Source organism: Conger conger, chromosome 7 (assembly GCF_963514075.1).
Source record: "Conger conger chromosome 7, fConCon1.1, whole genome shotgun sequence".
Lineage (NCBI taxonomy): Eukaryota > Metazoa > Chordata > Actinopteri > Anguilliformes > Congridae > Conger > Conger conger.
Window position 1 is genome coordinate 46,845,501 of NC_083766.1, and position 16,644 is coordinate 46,862,144.

The 16,644-nt window shown below is 41.3% G+C and overlaps 3 protein-coding genes across 14 annotated transcripts in view; 2 read left to right on the forward strand and 1 right to left on the reverse strand.

The window, feature by feature from the left end:
• The window catches only part of ankfy1 (ankyrin repeat and FYVE domain containing 1), a 29,435-nt gene extending 22,522 nt beyond the window's left edge, over nt 1-6,913 (forward strand). For both annotated transcript variants that reach the window (XM_061247725.1, XM_061247726.1), the window contains exons 18-25: nt 1,959-2,159; nt 3,018-3,194; nt 4,290-4,437; nt 4,956-5,046; nt 5,665-5,789; nt 5,938-6,084; nt 6,203-6,293; nt 6,505-6,913. In XM_061247725.1, coding sequence (XP_061103709.1) covers nt 1,959-2,159; nt 3,018-3,194; nt 4,290-4,437; nt 4,956-5,046; nt 5,665-5,789; nt 5,938-6,084; nt 6,203-6,293; nt 6,505-6,637 — 1,113 coding nt within the window. In that variant the 3' untranslated portion in view covers nt 6,638-6,913. The remainder of the gene's footprint in view (nt 1-1,958; nt 2,160-3,017; nt 3,195-4,289; nt 4,438-4,955; nt 5,047-5,664; nt 5,790-5,937; nt 6,085-6,202; nt 6,294-6,504) is intronic.
• A 1,241-nt stretch (nt 6,914-8,154) lies between these two features.
• On the reverse strand, nt 8,155-13,098 carry LOC133134135 (neuferricin). 3 transcript variants are annotated; one of them, XM_061250581.1, is made up of 4 exons: nt 12,961-13,098; nt 11,370-11,424; nt 10,958-11,144; nt 8,155-10,260 (listed from the first exon to the last, which is right to left on the reverse strand). In XM_061250581.1, exons 1-4 carry the CDS (start codon nt 12,982-12,984, stop codon nt 10,083-10,085), a joined length of 444 nt encoding a protein of 147 aa, XP_061106565.1. In that variant the 5' UTR covers nt 12,985-13,098; the 3' UTR covers nt 8,155-10,082. The 3 variants fall into 3 exon arrangements, with proteins under 3 accessions (XP_061106565.1, XP_061106563.1, XP_061106564.1); XM_061250579.1 differs by having other exon boundaries at nt 11,370-11,510; nt 12,708-13,092; XM_061250580.1 differs by lacking the exon at nt 12,961-13,098 and adding an exon at nt 12,708-12,837.
• A 2,521-nt stretch (nt 13,099-15,619) lies between these two features.
• Nucleotides 15,620-16,644, forward strand: part of zzef1 (zinc finger, ZZ-type with EF hand domain 1) — a 54,514-nt gene continuing 53,489 nt past the window's right edge. For all 9 annotated transcript variants that reach the window (XM_061248211.1, XM_061248216.1, XM_061248213.1 and 6 more), the window contains exon 1: nt 15,620-16,168. In XM_061248211.1, the coding sequence (XP_061104195.1) occupies nt 15,743-16,168 (426 nt within the window). In that variant the 5' untranslated portion in view covers nt 15,620-15,742. The remainder of the gene's footprint in view (nt 16,169-16,644) is intronic.

A 16,644-nucleotide genomic window follows, 5' to 3' on the forward strand; every position in this document is an offset into this window, starting at 1 on the left:
TTGAGCTTCTTGCCCCTAATGAAGATGAACAGTTTTCACCATGTAGATCCATCAACAGAACAGCCTGTGGATATTTTGGAACCTCATGTAGTTGTAATTAAAAAATATTGGATGGCTGTTTCCTTAAACGTTCATTTAATGTAAGAAGACGTTAAACAAAGAGATGATATTCTCTTCTCAGTAGAACACATGCTTAGTTACAGGGTCGTTTTTATTCTAAAGGTGTTTTGGAGAATGACCATTGGTTTCATATGTCAAGAAAGATCTTGGAAGGCTGCCATTGTATTCACAGGAAATATGAAGGCACTATACTTCAGTATTGGATTTATTCAGAAATGAAAATCGCTTAATGTTTATTGGTACAGGCTAAGCTTGTTCATCATTCGGTGGCTCTTCATCCCATCGATTTTGTAGGTTTAAAGCCATTTGGGTATCCTTGCCCATACAGATTCAAGGGGACATATTAATATTCAGCCGATCTTAGCTTAGTTTCAAGGGCGTGTATGTTGTTCTCTGTGGAATGATTAACAGTTGACCTTAGTTACAATAAACTTGAATGAACTGATCGGAATTTATATTTATATGATTTTCTGGACAGTCACAAAAGAAAAGAATGAAAGAAAATGCCAAACTACATCTTGTGTTTCCCAAAAGATTTTCAAGAAATATAAGCTCAAATCAAACAAAGCTCAAAAATCAAGACTGAATTTTCCAAAAACAACCCTTGAATGTCCATATCCTTTACTCCCTTTGAGTGTTTGTGTCGAAAAGCCTCCAAAATAAAGGAAGGCCAACATTTTTACAGTGCAATCATAGTGTTTGGACAGTGGTACAATTTCTATTCTTTACTCTGTACTCAGCACATTGGATTTGAAATGAAAGGATGAGTATGAGGTTAAAATGCATGCTGTATTGGGTGATCTGTGTGGGACTTAGGTTCATTTTTATACATAGTCCCCCTCATTTTAGGGGACCAAAAGTAATTGCAGCAGTTGGCTTCTCAGCTGTTTCTGATTAGTCTGGTGTATTCAATCATTTGGTGCAGGTGTAAGAAAGCTTTCAGTATCTATTTTCGATTTTAGGCTTTTGATTGCTGTCTTATTGCTGTTTGTCAACACGAGGAGTTGTGCCAATGACAGTCCGGAAAGCCATTGAGGCTGTGAAATAAGAAATGCAGTCAACCAATGGGCTGAACAATAGGCTTACCAAAACAAACTGGAACATCATTAAGAAGAAAGAGAACTGGTGATTGTCTGGGGTCATTGCCTTGTGGGAAGAAGCACTAGCGTCTAATGAGTTTAGCGCCATTTGATTGAACTTAAGGAAATGATTGAACATTCCTATTGTTTACCTGAGCAGGCTACTGAGACATGGTTGATCAAAGCTTTCAAGGTTCTAGTCAGTGCGTGGTAGCAGTAAAAAAGGCTAACAGGATGCTAGGTTACATAGCCATATTGAGTATAAATTGTATAAGGAAGTTATACTCGCCTTATACAATACCCTTGTTAGACCACACTTGGAGTACTGTCTGCATTTCTGGGGACCACACCATAAAAAAGATATAGAGGTGCTGGAAAAGTTTCAGAGAAGGGGATTTGATTGAGTCTTCTAAAAGTCATTAACAGGATTAACAAATTGAACTACAGGCGATTCTTCAGGGTGAGTTTGGTTAGCAGCACGATGGGGCATAAATGGAAATTTCCAAAGGATAAATTCACTTTAGTGGTTGGAAAAGGTGAGCATTGTTGGGCTGAATGGCCTGTTCTCACCGTTATGTTATGTTTTGTTAATGAGCAAGTTTGCTAAAAAATTCCTTACAAATCACTTGGTCTGTCTCTCAAAGGCAGTAATCAAAACTAGTTATTTGACAGGTCTGAACCTTGGTGCCTTTTAAATGAATGAAGGAAGCCATGGCCACGCTGGCCCTCAACTTGTCTGTTCCCCCTCCCTGCCCCCAGGACGCGGAGGGAAGAGCGCCCATCCACGTGGCCATCAGCAACCAGCATAGCGTCATCATCCAGCTACTCATCTCGCACCCGGACATCCGGCTCAACGTGCGCGACAGGCAGGGCATGACCCCCTTTGCCTGTGCCATGACCCACAAGAACAACAAGGCGGCAGAGGCCATCCTGAAGAGGGAGCCTGGGGCAGCCGAACAGGTCAGGGCTGAATGCTAGTTCCCGGTCTGAAAATGGGCCATAGGACATAGGGGTATTGCGCCGTGAAATGGCGGCAGCATGTAGGCTAGCGGCTGAGTTGCATGACTGGAACCCATAAGGTTGGTGGTTCAAGCCACTATTAAGATATAGCTGCTATAAGATCACAATAAGCCCCACATTGGTCCAGGGGGGATTGTCCCCTGCTTGGTCTAAGCAACTATAAACTTCTTTGGATAAAAGCGGCAGCTAAATATCTGTTGTAAAAGGATTTGATCAGCTGCATCATCATCAGTTCAACTGTATCTAAATTCGCCAAGAAGGAAATACGTTTGACAAATTAAGATCCATTCGTCTCACTGCCGACCAGATTTCACTGAAAACAGGATAATCTGTCCATATTGTCTTGTGCCCAAGAGTATAGTCAGAACCTAAGAAATACCAGGTTCTAGAGACTCTGAATGCGGGGATGAGGTAGGTTTGGGTGAAGGGGTCTGCTGCGATTGGCTCTTATTTTACCCCCCCCCCTTTATGGTGCAAATGTGCAGATGTTACCGTGGTTGCACCGGGGCTTGAACTGCCAACTTTTCGGGTCCCAGTCATGCATCTTAGTCACTAGGCTACAGGCTTCTCTAAAGAATTAAATTAAATATAGGCTTAGGAAATGGGGGGGAAACGATACTAAAAACATGACCTTTGTGCCCTTAATGGTTACATCCCTGATCATGACTCTTTTATGATCAGTGTTGAATTCTAAACACAATGCATTTATTGTCGGCACTAAGCTCTAGAAGAGATAAGCTGAAAAGGCTACTTTTTCAGTGCCACCAATTTCTGTTCTGTTCCTTTTGCTTCTGATAGGTGGATAACAAAGGGCGAAACTTCCTCCACATAGCGGTGCAGAACTCGGACATCGAGAGCGTCCTCTTCCTCATCAGTGTCCAGGCCAACGTCAACTCCCGAGTCCAGGACGCTGCCAAACTCACCCCTCTCCACCTGGCCGTGCAGGCCGGCTCCGAGATCATCGTCCGTAACCTGGTAAAGGCTCCCCTTCACACCGCAGTGTCGCGAAAGTCAGCCACCCGGCCTGGGATTTATTATGTGCTTGTTATTTGGGGGTTCTAGCCTGGTTTTGCCCTTTTTGCCCTTCTGTTACTCTGCAAAACTGTCTGTGAGAGCTGTCTGTAAAGAAGCACGATAGGAATAAAATCGACTTCACCTGAATGCCCCACATCAGTCAGCCAAACAGAAGCATTAGTCAGTCAGTGATGAATATGGGGCGGCCTGTAGCGTAGTGATTAAGGTAAATGACTGGGACACGCAAGGTCGGTGGTTCTAATCCCGGTGTAGCCACAATAAGATCCGCACAGCCGTTGGGCCCTTGAGCAAGGCCCTTATCCCTGCATTGCTCCAGGGGATGATTGTCTCCTGCTTAGTCTAATTAACTGTACGTCGCTCTGGATAAGAGCGTCTGCCAAATGCCAATAATGTAATGTAATGTAATGAATATTAGTCAGACATTTACTGAAAGAAAGACTAGGAAAAAAGACTAGCTACTCCATGAAGAGTATTAATCAGACATGTATTCAGTAACCACATTTGACCCTGTGGCTTTGTTGTTTCCTGTCATTCTGTTTAAAATGAACTGACCAAAAAGTCAGAAGATCTTCAAAGAAAAATGTTAGTGTCTGTGTCTTTATATTAATCAATAACTTGGTAATGAAAATCGGGTCATCCAGTTTATTTGATATGCCTACTGTGTGACATCAGTCTGCTCTTCAGATATAGATACACTTATTACACTTTTATCCAAAGCAACATTCAGTTTAAAAAAAAAAAAAAACTCAAGGAGTCCACAGCACAACTATAGTGATGACGACAGTGATGCATGATTTGATAACCAATCAAAATCCAACCAAATTTACAGAGCATCACATGCCAATTGACAGAGCAGAGAGACTATTTACAGAATGTTATCGTTCATCAGTGTGGATGCTCGCATCATTATTGTTATCGTTACAGTGATAGTTATCATTCTAGGTGTGGATGGCCCTTGAGACTGATAGCTGTTTTCTTCAGATTAAAAGTTCAAGGTGTGAATGAGGGTGTACCTTTGTGTCCGGCTCTGTGCAGCTGCTAGCGGGTGCCAAAGTGAACGAGCTGACCAAACACAGGCAGACCGCCCTGCACCTGGCCGCCCAGCAGGACCTGCCCACCATCTGCTCCGTGCTGCTGGAGAACGGGGTGGATTTCGCTGCCGTGGACGAGAACGGAAACAACGGTGGGGACTGGAATGGGAGCTGTGCCTCTCCCCTCTTCCGAAAATGTACCTTGGAACTTTTGTGTCCAGTGATAGCTCTGAGATACTGTAGCGTTAGTTTTTCTGTCATGCTACCAAACATAAGCAACAGAATCTTACTGTAAGTCAAATACACAAAGTCTTTAATACAGAAAATCCGATACAGTTTTGCCATACCCAATATTTGAGCGATTATATGCAACACGTTTAGGGTAAGGGAAAATCATTCCTTAACCCTTTCTGTCCAGAGGGCGCTCTCAAACTTATACCTTTTCAACCAATCAATGACTGCTACACTATTATTTTGAGCCCTAAAACCCTACTCAACCCTTTTCTCAAAAGCCAAAGCCCCATGGCATTTGGGTGGAGCCACTTCATATTAGGCTTGGGACTGAAAAGGGTTAAGGGTAAAACTTGTGTTCTGTGCAACCCGACACAGTACTGTTACTGAACCAGAGCGGGGAATCGCCCTTAGTGACGTAGCTTGTGTGGTCCCACAGCTCTCCACCTGGCGGTGATGCAGGGTCGGCTGAACAATGTCCGGGCCCTCCTCACCGAGTCCAACATCGACGCAGAGGCCTTCAACCTCAGGTGGGGCTTTCATTCAGGGAACCATCTCGCTTTTCCTCATGCATTCTTCTTCAGGGGCCAGTTTTTCATCCTTCTGATGATACTAGGTGATCTTCCCTACTGTCATTCTTATATTGTTATGACCGAGTGTCTACAGCAGTGGTCCTCGCTCCTGCTCCTGCTCCTAGAGAGCCCAACAGTGGGCTAGCTTTTGTTTTTGCCTTAATATGCGCAACCAATTCAGACCCAAGAAACCAAGTGAGGTGAGTTAACTGCGTAACTTAACTGCTTTAATTGTTCAATGAAGTGCTGAGTAACAACAAAAGCCAGCCCCACGGCTCTCCAGGACCAGGAGTGAGGAGCACAGGTCTACAGTTGACCTGTTGTAATACCCAAGCAGTACCTGAAGTGTTTTGTTTGCCGTATATCCACACTGAAGTGACACAAAGTTCATCCATAATGTGAGCAGTGTTCTCTTCTCTGTTTACCCGGAAGAGCATTAAGTACATTTGAATTTAACACAGAAGTCCACCGTTTCTTACACAATTTTTGTAGCAAGGCGGTGAGATCCCTCAGTGATCATTAGTGAGGGTGTTTCTGTAAGTTTTATTTATTTATTTTTTTCCTTTTTCTTTGCAGGGGTCAGTCACCCATGCATGTCTTGGGCCAGTATGGCAAGGAGAATGCGGCAGCCATCTTTGAACTGTTCCTGGAGTGTATGCCCGAGTATCCTCTGGACAAACCTGACAGTGAGGGGAATACAGGTGAGTGGTAATTCTGTTCACCTCACCCTGTGATTAGTGTACCCGAGTACCTGCTGATTCTGTTGGGGGGGGGGGAAGAGTTATTTTTTCTACGATACCGTGTTGTGTTTTTCTGCTGATACTATGACGCTGTCCCTCTTGATTACAGTGCTTCTGCTGGCCTACATGAAAGGTAACGCTAATCTCTGTCGGGCCATTGTGAGGGCGGGGGCTCGGTTGGGGGTTAACAACAACCAGGGCATCAACATCTTCAATTACCAGGTCGCCACTAAGCAGCTGCTCTTCAGACTCCTCGGTGAGTTGGTCTCTTAAGTGATGTCAGCCAGGAGAGGCCTCTGAGATTACAGTCCCAGTCAGCAATACTTTTGAGATTTATCCCTTTTCCTGTCCCCCTTTTCCTGTTTCTCTGGAAGACATGTTGTCCAAAGAACCACCATGGTGCGATGGATCAAACTGTTACGAATGCGTCGCGAAGTTTGGTGTGACTACTCGGAAACATCACTGGTGAGTTTTGAGTCGGGCCTTTTAAAGGCCTCTGTAGGTGTCGAGCAAGACACCTAACCCCCAAGTGCTCCTGACGAGCTGGTTGGTGCCTTGCATGGCAATCACCATCGGTATGCGTGTGTAAGATTGGGTGAATGAGAAGCATCAATTGTACAGCGCGTTGGATAAAGGTGCTATATAAATGCCAACCATGTACCATTTACCGTTCCAGCCGCCACTGTGGACGCTTGCTCTGCCACAAGTGCTCCATCAAGGAGATCCCCATCATCAAGTTTGACCTGAACAAGCCAGTGCGGGTGTGCGACATCTGCTTCGACGTGCTGACTCTGGGGGGTGTGTCGTAATGCCGCCATGAACCCGCTTCCTTCGCTCCAGCCCACCGTGCCTGGCGGGCGCTCCGGCAATGCGGTCCGGCGTGGAGGGCCCATGGGCCGTCCTCAGACAGGCCTGGGGAGTACTCTGGACCACTACTTCTGTACTATTCCAGTCTTTCAAAATTATATACGTTATAGTGGACTTTCAAGTAGAATTTAATAGTCTGGTCTGGTGATCAAAGTAATTTGTGTGAGGAGAAAAATAAAAAGTCCAATGGCTCCTCGACAGAGCTGGTTGGGGGAGTATTGCGGGTGGGGGAACTGCAGTGTTTGGGGAGGGGGGCGGAGGGTAGAGATGGGAGGGGTAATTTGTCCCTGCTCTTGTTGGGGGAGTGCTTAAGAATCTTGAAAGTCACAGAATGGTCGAAATGAAACATTGGGCCTTCCCTGCCAATAAGATGTACCTTAAATAGTTTGGTATTATATTCTGGCAATTCTGAAACCTGAAAATGTAGCTTTAATTTCACATTTTTACTACTCTAAATGTGGGCCCTTTTGAATTAACGATCCCTTAATTGCAATGCAGATAAGACACTAAATAAATGAAGGGACAGTAGTGCAGTATATAAAGCACCATCGCCAGAATCTTTTGCTCGCTTATCTTGCTTTTAAAATAAAAAAATAAAAAAATGTTATAATGTCCATGGGATGGAAGTAACTTTTCAGTGGACTCTTATTAATTTACAGCAAATATCTATATATATTATCTATTTTCTGTGCTATGTTGCATAAATCATACACTTATTCATTAAATAATGGCTCATTAATTTGCTAACTGAACAGGGCTGTCTCCAGTCAATGTGACCCAATTCCTAGCTGTCTGGGAAACTTCCAGAATTGGGAATTAGTTCTGGAAATACAAGGGTGAACATTAGTTGTATCACTTGAGAGTAACAAATCCTAGTCTTTTGATAATGAGTAAAACTTTTATGCATCTGCATTAGCCGTCATTTGTAGCCTGCATTTTTGATATCTGGTTTTTCCCCAGGTCACCAAAGTATACATTCCATTTATTATGGGCCTTAATCATGTTGTTGATTTGTCACTCTTAAGAAGTTATTGTTAAATTCCATCAAATTGCATCAAGTGGCTTTGTAATCCTTTGTGAATGACTTTACAATTTCTTTATAGCTAGGCTAAACTGGTGCACTTTATCAAATTTACAAGACATTTCTGATCATTTTGGGTGAGAGAATGGGGCGGGGGTCAATGGTCCGCTCTAGATGTTAAATTGTACAGATAAATGTATAATATTTTTGACCACTACAACTGTTTTGTACTTAATGCAGTTTGTGCTTTTTGTCGATGTGACAAACTTAACTTGCCTCTGTTTAATCTTTTATGCACATTGTTAATCTTTTATGCACATTGTATAGTATCTGTTAGCTCAGATATTTAGCCTGTCTGTCCCTCTAGTATTCTTGGAACAAAAGGGAGGACAACTTTACATAAAGGTCATAAAAAAAGACTGCAACATTGACTCACAATTATTTTTCAGAATAACTGCCATGTTTATTCTCCCTACATGTTGGAGTGAACACGTTGAGTGCACAGCAATGCTCAATTAAAGTGGTCTTTTTATATTACTACCTTTGGATTACCAGAGATTGTGTGTATGTGAGAGAGAGACCAAATGTTGATTGACCTGATTCTATATCTTCTAACAGCAGGCTATCAGACTATTTCTACATATCATGACTTACAATGTGAGACAATGATCACGAAGACAAAGACTCACATTTCAGTAAACATCTGTCAACATTTACAACAACATATTCTTAAAATGCAATTTGCAGACACCAATGGTACAGGAGCTTGGAGTCATGGTTTTAAAGGAAGCTAGCACCTAAATCAAATGTCATCGTTTTTGTCACTTGAACTTGAAGTAGGGGTCTAATTCTATTGGGATTGGTTGTTACAGTCTCGTTCACTTTGCATTCTCAGGTAGGGAACAGTTTTAACACATTCTAAGTGACACAGATGCAATATCCACAAAGTTTCAAAATTTGTAGTTGAAAACTACAAATTTGATAATCATATACCTACAAACCATTAAAGAAGTCATGTCTGGCTATTAACATGAAGGGTCAAACCGCTAGGGAACCTAAACCTGTATGTTTGCATTGGGATGGCTTGAATAGATGTTAAGCAATTTTAGAATTTTTATTACATACAGAAACCTAGTCATCAAAATCATTTACTGTTTCTTCATTTATTCCATACTTTGATTATAAAACAGTAAACCTGAAGATTAAAAATGCTAATTTGCATATTTTTGTTTACAAATGAATGGTATTCAGTGTGTGGAATTTTAGGATTACTTGAAATACTATAAGCTAAAAATAAAATATTTTATCTTTTCTTGATTTACCAATTTACTTGAACATAAATGGATCATTTCATATTTCTTCATTCCAAACCTTGATCAGAACTAAGCTTAAACATAAAAAAACATTTTTAATCAATGGAACACAAGAAGTGCATGAAGGTCAATTTCCTAGGACATAAATACATGTAGTTCAAATATTAACTCAAGATTCACAATTAAACCTGAAAATAAATTTAAAAAACTAAAAAGTGCATTGTCATTCTGCTATAGACTTCTAGTATTTATTTAAGAATGTCATTGCAGTTAGCCAGTGTCATTCCAGTGTCATTTTATTAAATAAATGTATATAAATGTATATGTATGTATTACAAATGTATGTCAGTATGCCACAGCAGCAATAGCACTTGCAGTTCCATAGACATGTCCCGTACTTTGGTGACGATCAATGAACGTGTGGAATGTTTTTTTTACTAGCTGAACTGCTGAGCAGCATCCTCAAGTGAAAGAAAACCCAAATATCTAGCACCTTTCCCATTGGATTGGCCCATTGTCTATATCATGGCTTGGTATCAAACTTGGTTCTTGAGCCTTGCTGCATATGCTGTCTCAAGTATAACAAGCTGTTAAATGCTCAGAATCGGGCAGTTTTCCCCCAAAGCAGTATTGTGTGTAAAAAAAAAAATTTAAAAAAAAGATTTGCTTGCATAGATTAATGTTAGGACCTGCTAGTGAATTTTGGTCAGTTCTGGATATTCTATCTTGGCTGTTCATGCCGATGCAACTAATCCCTTTACAAAAATGTTACAGTTTTTAAGGTATTAATATGATGTTGGGAAAATCAGTGTGGACATAAATTCACTGAGGCTAAACTTTAGACTAGACTAAATGCAGAGTAAAAAAAAAGATGGCAATGCTCCAAATCAGTATTCTGCTGAGACTCGTATAAGGACAAACATATGGGAAGCGTGTAAATATAGGTTTTCAAAATCCAGCATATGCAAGGTAGGCCCTTGGCTTGAGTTTGGGAAACCCCTAAGCCATTGTCTCTTATTCACAGCTGTGCTTGAATATGAGGTGTGGACCGGTTCACAAGGTTTTAACACGGCAGGACTCTGCAAGAGAGGGGCAGTCCTCAAATTGCTTTAGTAGGGGGCTGTTCAGTGCTGTAGGGTCTTCGCTCTGTACACATACACAGCGGTAGCCACTGCTTCCGGGGGAGAACAGTTTTCTGGGGACACCTGCCCAACTCCTCTGCACCCCACCGCTACAAGGACAGAACATGGAAAACTCAGAACTAACCACAGAACTGACTCAGAGAAAGCTAGTTTGGGAAAGGAAGTCAAATCAAGCAGTCCATGTTAAAGTCTATATATTCTTCATTGGTTGCTGATATGAAGGTGGAAACAAAAACCAGCACACCCTGTGGCTCTCCAGGACCAAGAGTTTGGATGTACACTATTAGAAAGGACATCCAGCGGTTTCTATGGTATAACACAATCTGTGTCTAGCTCTTTAGCAGCTGTTCTACAGCATTTAAGGTATTTTTTATTTTATTTTTTTTAACTTTTTTTTTACGTTTCCCAATGTTGAAAATGCCATCATTGCCAGGCACAGTTACATTGTCTGTAACATAATCAGACATTTTGTGGCACTGACCTACTTAAGATTTGAGAATCATTCTGATCTAGCTGAAGTGGAGCAGGAACTGGTAGGCAACTCAGCCCAAACTTGATTCCCCTAGATCAGTGGTAACCAACCCTGTTCCTGGGATGCATCTTGTTGATTTCTATATCAAGACACCAAATTCTATGTAGCAGCTTGAAAAGATCTCTAGCTGCTGAATGAGGTGTGCTTTGTCATAAATGATGGTATGTTATGTCATGAAACCCTTCCTTTTTTCATTCAGCAAATCATGTCGTAGTTGTTGCAGAGCAGTGCATTTGAGCGGATCTGTAGCCCACCTCATTGTGGTGCACCACACTCTTCCACCGCTGGCATCACTCCAAGCAGAGTTACAGGAAGGGAAGAGTTTGCTCTGAGCCAGGGTCTCAGCCTTGAGTTTTAGTCCTTCCGCCAGAATCTCTTCAACCTGCTGCAAGGCTGCTGTGGGCTCACCGTTCTCGTTGTAGTATCGTCCAATCAGCCTGCCTTCAAATAAACAATCTGATTGAGTAATTAACCTGTTTTTGAAATGGGTATCCTTGGTCATTACAAACTTGTTACAGGGAGCAGATGATATATTATTAAAGTGAATTGAAGGGCTGCAGATCCTACCAATAGTTTTTCTTCAGTTCTGGGTATGGACCATACACATAAGCTCTCCATCCGCTGTATTGATAACACATGAAACACGATGTATACTGTTACACTTACCTACTGGTTCATATTCCTTCTGATAAAAGGCCAGCCAGTCGAACAGAGATACTATCTGTTGAGGGGAAAGACCAGATAGATCATCTGTTTGTCCAGTCTCTGAGAAATCGCCCGTCACAAAGGCACGAGATGCATCTTTACCTGAAGCGTACACAAACACCGCAGCAGTCATAGACATATTTTAACGGTTCAGTATCAAATCTTTCTTCATTTCTCTCCATCTGTGATCATTAGAAGTTCGTTTAACTTAGTGTATCTGTATACTGTCACACTTGTTAGCTAATTTCTTTAAAGGGCTTGTAACTGTACAAGTAATTGTACTGTGAGTGTTTCTTGTTGACCCTTATTAGGGAGGACAACCGAAATCAACATGAATATTATGATTAAAATATCAGTTTAACCTTAAATTAACGTGTTGTGGACAATAATTCTGCTTAGGTTGAATTTTAATGTGATGAAATGACTGTGGCCTTTAAGCGCTCATTTTTACCAGCATTCCATCAATGTTAAATGCTGGACCCCGACGGCACTGAAAAATAGGCAGGTTTCACTGACATTGTTTACATTTATGGAGCTCGAAAATGGTGACGCAACAATTGCTTTTACTGGTTGACTTCACGTGCTCATACATGGCAGTTGGTGGCAGTTCGAACTGTGACTGTAGCCAGGTCAATATTTTCGCTGGATACTCGGTATGTCCAGCCTTATAAGTCCAAAGTCCCTGGTTACTTTTTTATAGTTTCAATGGATTTTGACAATAGACATGTCAGACTTCAATCACATTAACGCACTCGAGCGTGCGCCTACGTTTAAGTAGAAAATAACCGTGTTGTATCCTTCTAACGTAATTTACATAGCAACTGAACTCTCCGATCAAGCGGAATCACCGATAGCGGCCAAGAGAAATTTATGACGATTCATTAAATGTATAACTTTTAAAGGTTTAAAACAATCCTATGGTGGGACTTTTGCCATTTATGTACGGTGTATTTATGAAATTTTCGGTAACGTTGAACGTAATAGAATGCTTTTATTTATATCGTTCGAATGACCAAGTGCCGTTAAAAAGCAAATTGTATGGCTTTGTGCTATTCGCGTATGCTAGCTACATCATGCTAACATCGTACAGGGACCAGTAAAGGCTTAGATCACGCTAGCACTTAGTTATTGTAAGTTTGATCACCTCTACTGTGAAGTACAAATTACGTTTTCTGTGAGAAATGTATTGGCGAACTCACGTGCACACACAGCGGTCTACATTCTAAAGCTCCACTTTGCCCTCCTTACCCTTATCCAAGGCTACTGATTATTGCGAACGCAAAATAATCGACTATTTACCTGCAAATAAATGGTAACCACCACCTGGTCCATAGTGCTCCCGCCCTCGACTAACATCAAAAACCTGTCCCAGTACTGAAAGGTAAAGTTTGCTGCTGTCCGATTCACGGTTATGAAATGAAAGCTCGTTTTCTCGTAAAAGTCGGACTTCTTTGCTTGTTCCCACCGAAAATAGCAGAGACACTGTATTTTCATAAATACTCAGTAAATCATAGTATTGTACACTGTGAAATGCAATATATGCAGAAATTACCGTCAGAATTAAATATTTTAACATAATGTAGGCAGCGTACACGCTGAAGATTCAATTAGCTGTCCAAGCTCACTCAAACCATCGCAGACATTAACAGCGCAGTTTTTCTAACTACCTGACATCAAGTCACTTTTGAACCTAGGAACTACAAAATGGAAGCGTTTAATCCGTGTGGATCCTGTGTAACTCATTTCCGGTTTAGTTGTCAATGGTTTCCGTTTACTGTTTAGGTATGTTCAAAGATCGTGTACAGTTAAGATACATCGCTCACCTATCATTTATTAATTCCTTCATTTATATAAGTGGCTGATATTTGAAAGCAGGTAAATTTCATTCAGAAAATACAAAATGGTTATTCTGTATCAGTACCAAATGTAAATATAGCATGCAGTTTTTGTGATAATGTTAATATATGTATTTTTTTTTATTTTTTAAACACGTGGTATGTCTGCTAAGTAATATGTTTTAAAGGATTGCTATATACTACATATGTCCAAGTTGCCAAGGGAAATAATTTAGGAAGTACATTTGCCCTATACATGGAATTGTATGTTTCCTAAAGTAGCAGGATGAGTGAATGAAGGCTATTTTCTGCTACACAATAGTTTTTCTTATTAATTGAATTAATGCCCAGTGTATAAATATACAATACAATTCATTGTTCTAGGATAGCAAAAAAGACCAAACCTATAAATGTTGGGTTTCCTTCAAGAAGTGTGGTGACATCAGTAAATCAGGTTACAATGCAGTAGCTACATTGTGGCCATGTTGTATCATGAACCATGATCTTCACTCTGTGACTTGACCTGAAAATGTATGCAATTTGAATATTAATTATTAAATTAGGCTACTAACTGATGAGTGAGGTCAGTGGAAAATATGATTTATTGGAATTACTTTTTCCTATGTGTAAGAATCCCAGACACACCAATCAGTGCAAGTATCTGAGTAGTGAAGGAATGGGTGCAGTCTTACTGTGTGCTACTGGAACAGGGTTAATTGAATTATTTTTTTACCTGACTCCAAAATATCTTTTTATCCTTTCTTTATCCTATAACAATAAAGAGACTGCCCAATTATGTTCAATCATTATAATCATTGTTGTGGGCATTGCCTATTTGCATGCTCTCACAATTACTGAGTTGAAATAGCAATAACCTTTAACCTTGCCAATGTCAAGTTGGTGTCATTGATGGTGTGGTACAGTAGGTGCTGAAGATCTTAGAACACCATTAATAAGTGAAATGTAGGCAATACTTGTGAGTCAGCAGCTGGCTAGTTAACCTGGTTTGATGGACATACTGAAATAATGCAATCAGGGTCATTGATAATCGTTATCTTTAATTTTGGGTATGTGGAATGGTTCTGGGTGATTCGTCAAAATGACCTCCTGCACTCCATGCACTAGTCCTACTCACATTCTACACCATTGTATCATTGTAGGCTAGGGCATACAAACCAGAGGCCGCATCTACTAAGATAGGTAGCAATCCGCAAAGGAGAACAAATTGTATTTGAACATTTCTGCAAACCAACCCTACTAATGTGTCTTTAGGAGCTTATTGGTATGAAAATGAAATTACAGACTGGATGAGCTTCATGCCAAAGTGCCTTATTCATCTTGCTTACTGGACTGCAATATCGGAATGATTGGAATGTTTCATAACAGAAATTACCATGTGAATTCAATATTTTAACATAATGCAGGCAGCGTACACGCTGAAGATTCAATTAGCTGTCCAAGCTCATTCAAACCATTGCAGAAATTACAGTGCAATTTTCTACCTGACATCAAGTCACTTTTGAACCTAGGAACTACAAAATAGAAGCGTTTAATCCGTGTGGTAGGATCTTGTGTAACTCATTTCATTACATTACATTAATGGCATTTGGCAGACGCTCTTATCCAGAGCGTCGTACAGTTAGACTAAGTGGGATACAGTCCTCCCCTGGTACCTTAACCACTACGCTACAGGCTGTTTTAACCTTTCTTTACCTTACAACAATAAAGAGACTGTCCAATTCTGCTCAATCATTATAATCATTGTTGTGGGCATTGCCTATTTGCATGCTCTCACAATTACTGAGTTGAAATAGCAATAACCTTTAGATTTTCCATATACAGAATAATCATGTTTGGTGTTGGTGTCATTGATGGTGTGGTACAGTAGGTGCCGAATAAAGATCTTAGAACACCATTAATAAGTTAAATGTAGGCGATACGTGAGTCAGCAGCTGGCTAGTTAACCTGGTTTGATGGACATACTGAAATAATGCAATCAGAGTCATTGATAATGATTTGTGATTGTGTCTTTATTCTGTTATCTGGTGATTATCTCTCATTTTGAGTATATTTGGAAAAGTGTAATGGCTCTAGGTGATTCGTCAAACGACCTCCATTCTACATAAATGAGCAGTGTTGCCGAGTAGCGCTTGAACTATTGGTTTGTTGGGTATATACCTTTTCAAGTTCAGTCACTATTTATGTTATGAAGAAAGTCAGTTTACAATTTAGTCTGTATAATCACATCTAATAACGAAACACAATTGCAGAATCAGCTGATGAGGGAGGGACTGTATCGTGATTGCGAGTTGAGTCCAAAGTTTTCTAAGGATTAGTGACGTATGCACGTACTGTACGTCAATGCGGTAGTGGCAACGGAAGAACACAGACAGTTCGAGCGAGCTGTGGTTTTGACAAGCCCAAGTCAGAAACTGACCCTTTACTTTCGCTAATCGGGCAGCAGAAAACCCCCAAAAAAGCCCGAGGCCGCTGAACAGCATGGGAAACGCAGAGAGCGGCTGTGAAGGGGGTAGCGGCGACAAGGAGGACGTTGAAACCGAGAGCCCTGGGTTTGCAGGCGGCAGCCCGGCCTCTGGGGCCACGGGCGGCGGCGGCGGTGGCGGTGCTGGAAGTGGCGGAGGATCTGGCACTGGAGCAGTCGGAAGGGGATCGAATAACCCTGCAGCACCAGGCTGTGGGCTTCCAACCCCTGGAGCTTTGCTAGAGCAAGTCAAACTGAGGGAGGCAACGGCCCGCATGAGCGATTCATGGGTCGCCATTTCCGAATCGGTCCTTGCTCGGAACGAAAGCGCATTGCTGCGGTGGCTGGAAGAACGACTTAGCCGTGGAGAAGAGTCAGTGACAGTGGAACAGTTCTGCGAGATGCTGGAGAGCAGGGACGCTCCAAGAGATGAGTGCGAAGATGTGGGTGTTTCTATTTCTATTTCATTACTTTAGCCTGTCATTAGAGAATAATTATAGCTATCATCAGCTATGTGCAATCGATTTGCTAGCTTGCTAACGTTAGTTATCCTGCTGATTAAATCACTGCCACATTTAGCTAGTACTATATTGTAAAACAGCCTAACTGTCAATATTATAATTCAACTTTGAATTGTAACATTCATAGCTGATATACCGTTCTGCTTGTCTTGGTTGCTAGTAGTTTTTTATTTTGCTAACGAGCGCTCGGAACATATGGATTCCAATGACTAACCTACAGTGCAGGTTAGCTAAGTTTCTAGTTGCATATTAGTTGCCTACTTTTAGCTGCCTACTTAGCAAATAACTGAACTCAAATTTTGCCTAACAGGCGGCCTGTCATGCACGGGGAGTGTATACCCATTGGCATTTGATGTATTCCCTGCTGAAACGGCTGGTAGCTGGTTGACCAGTTCGAC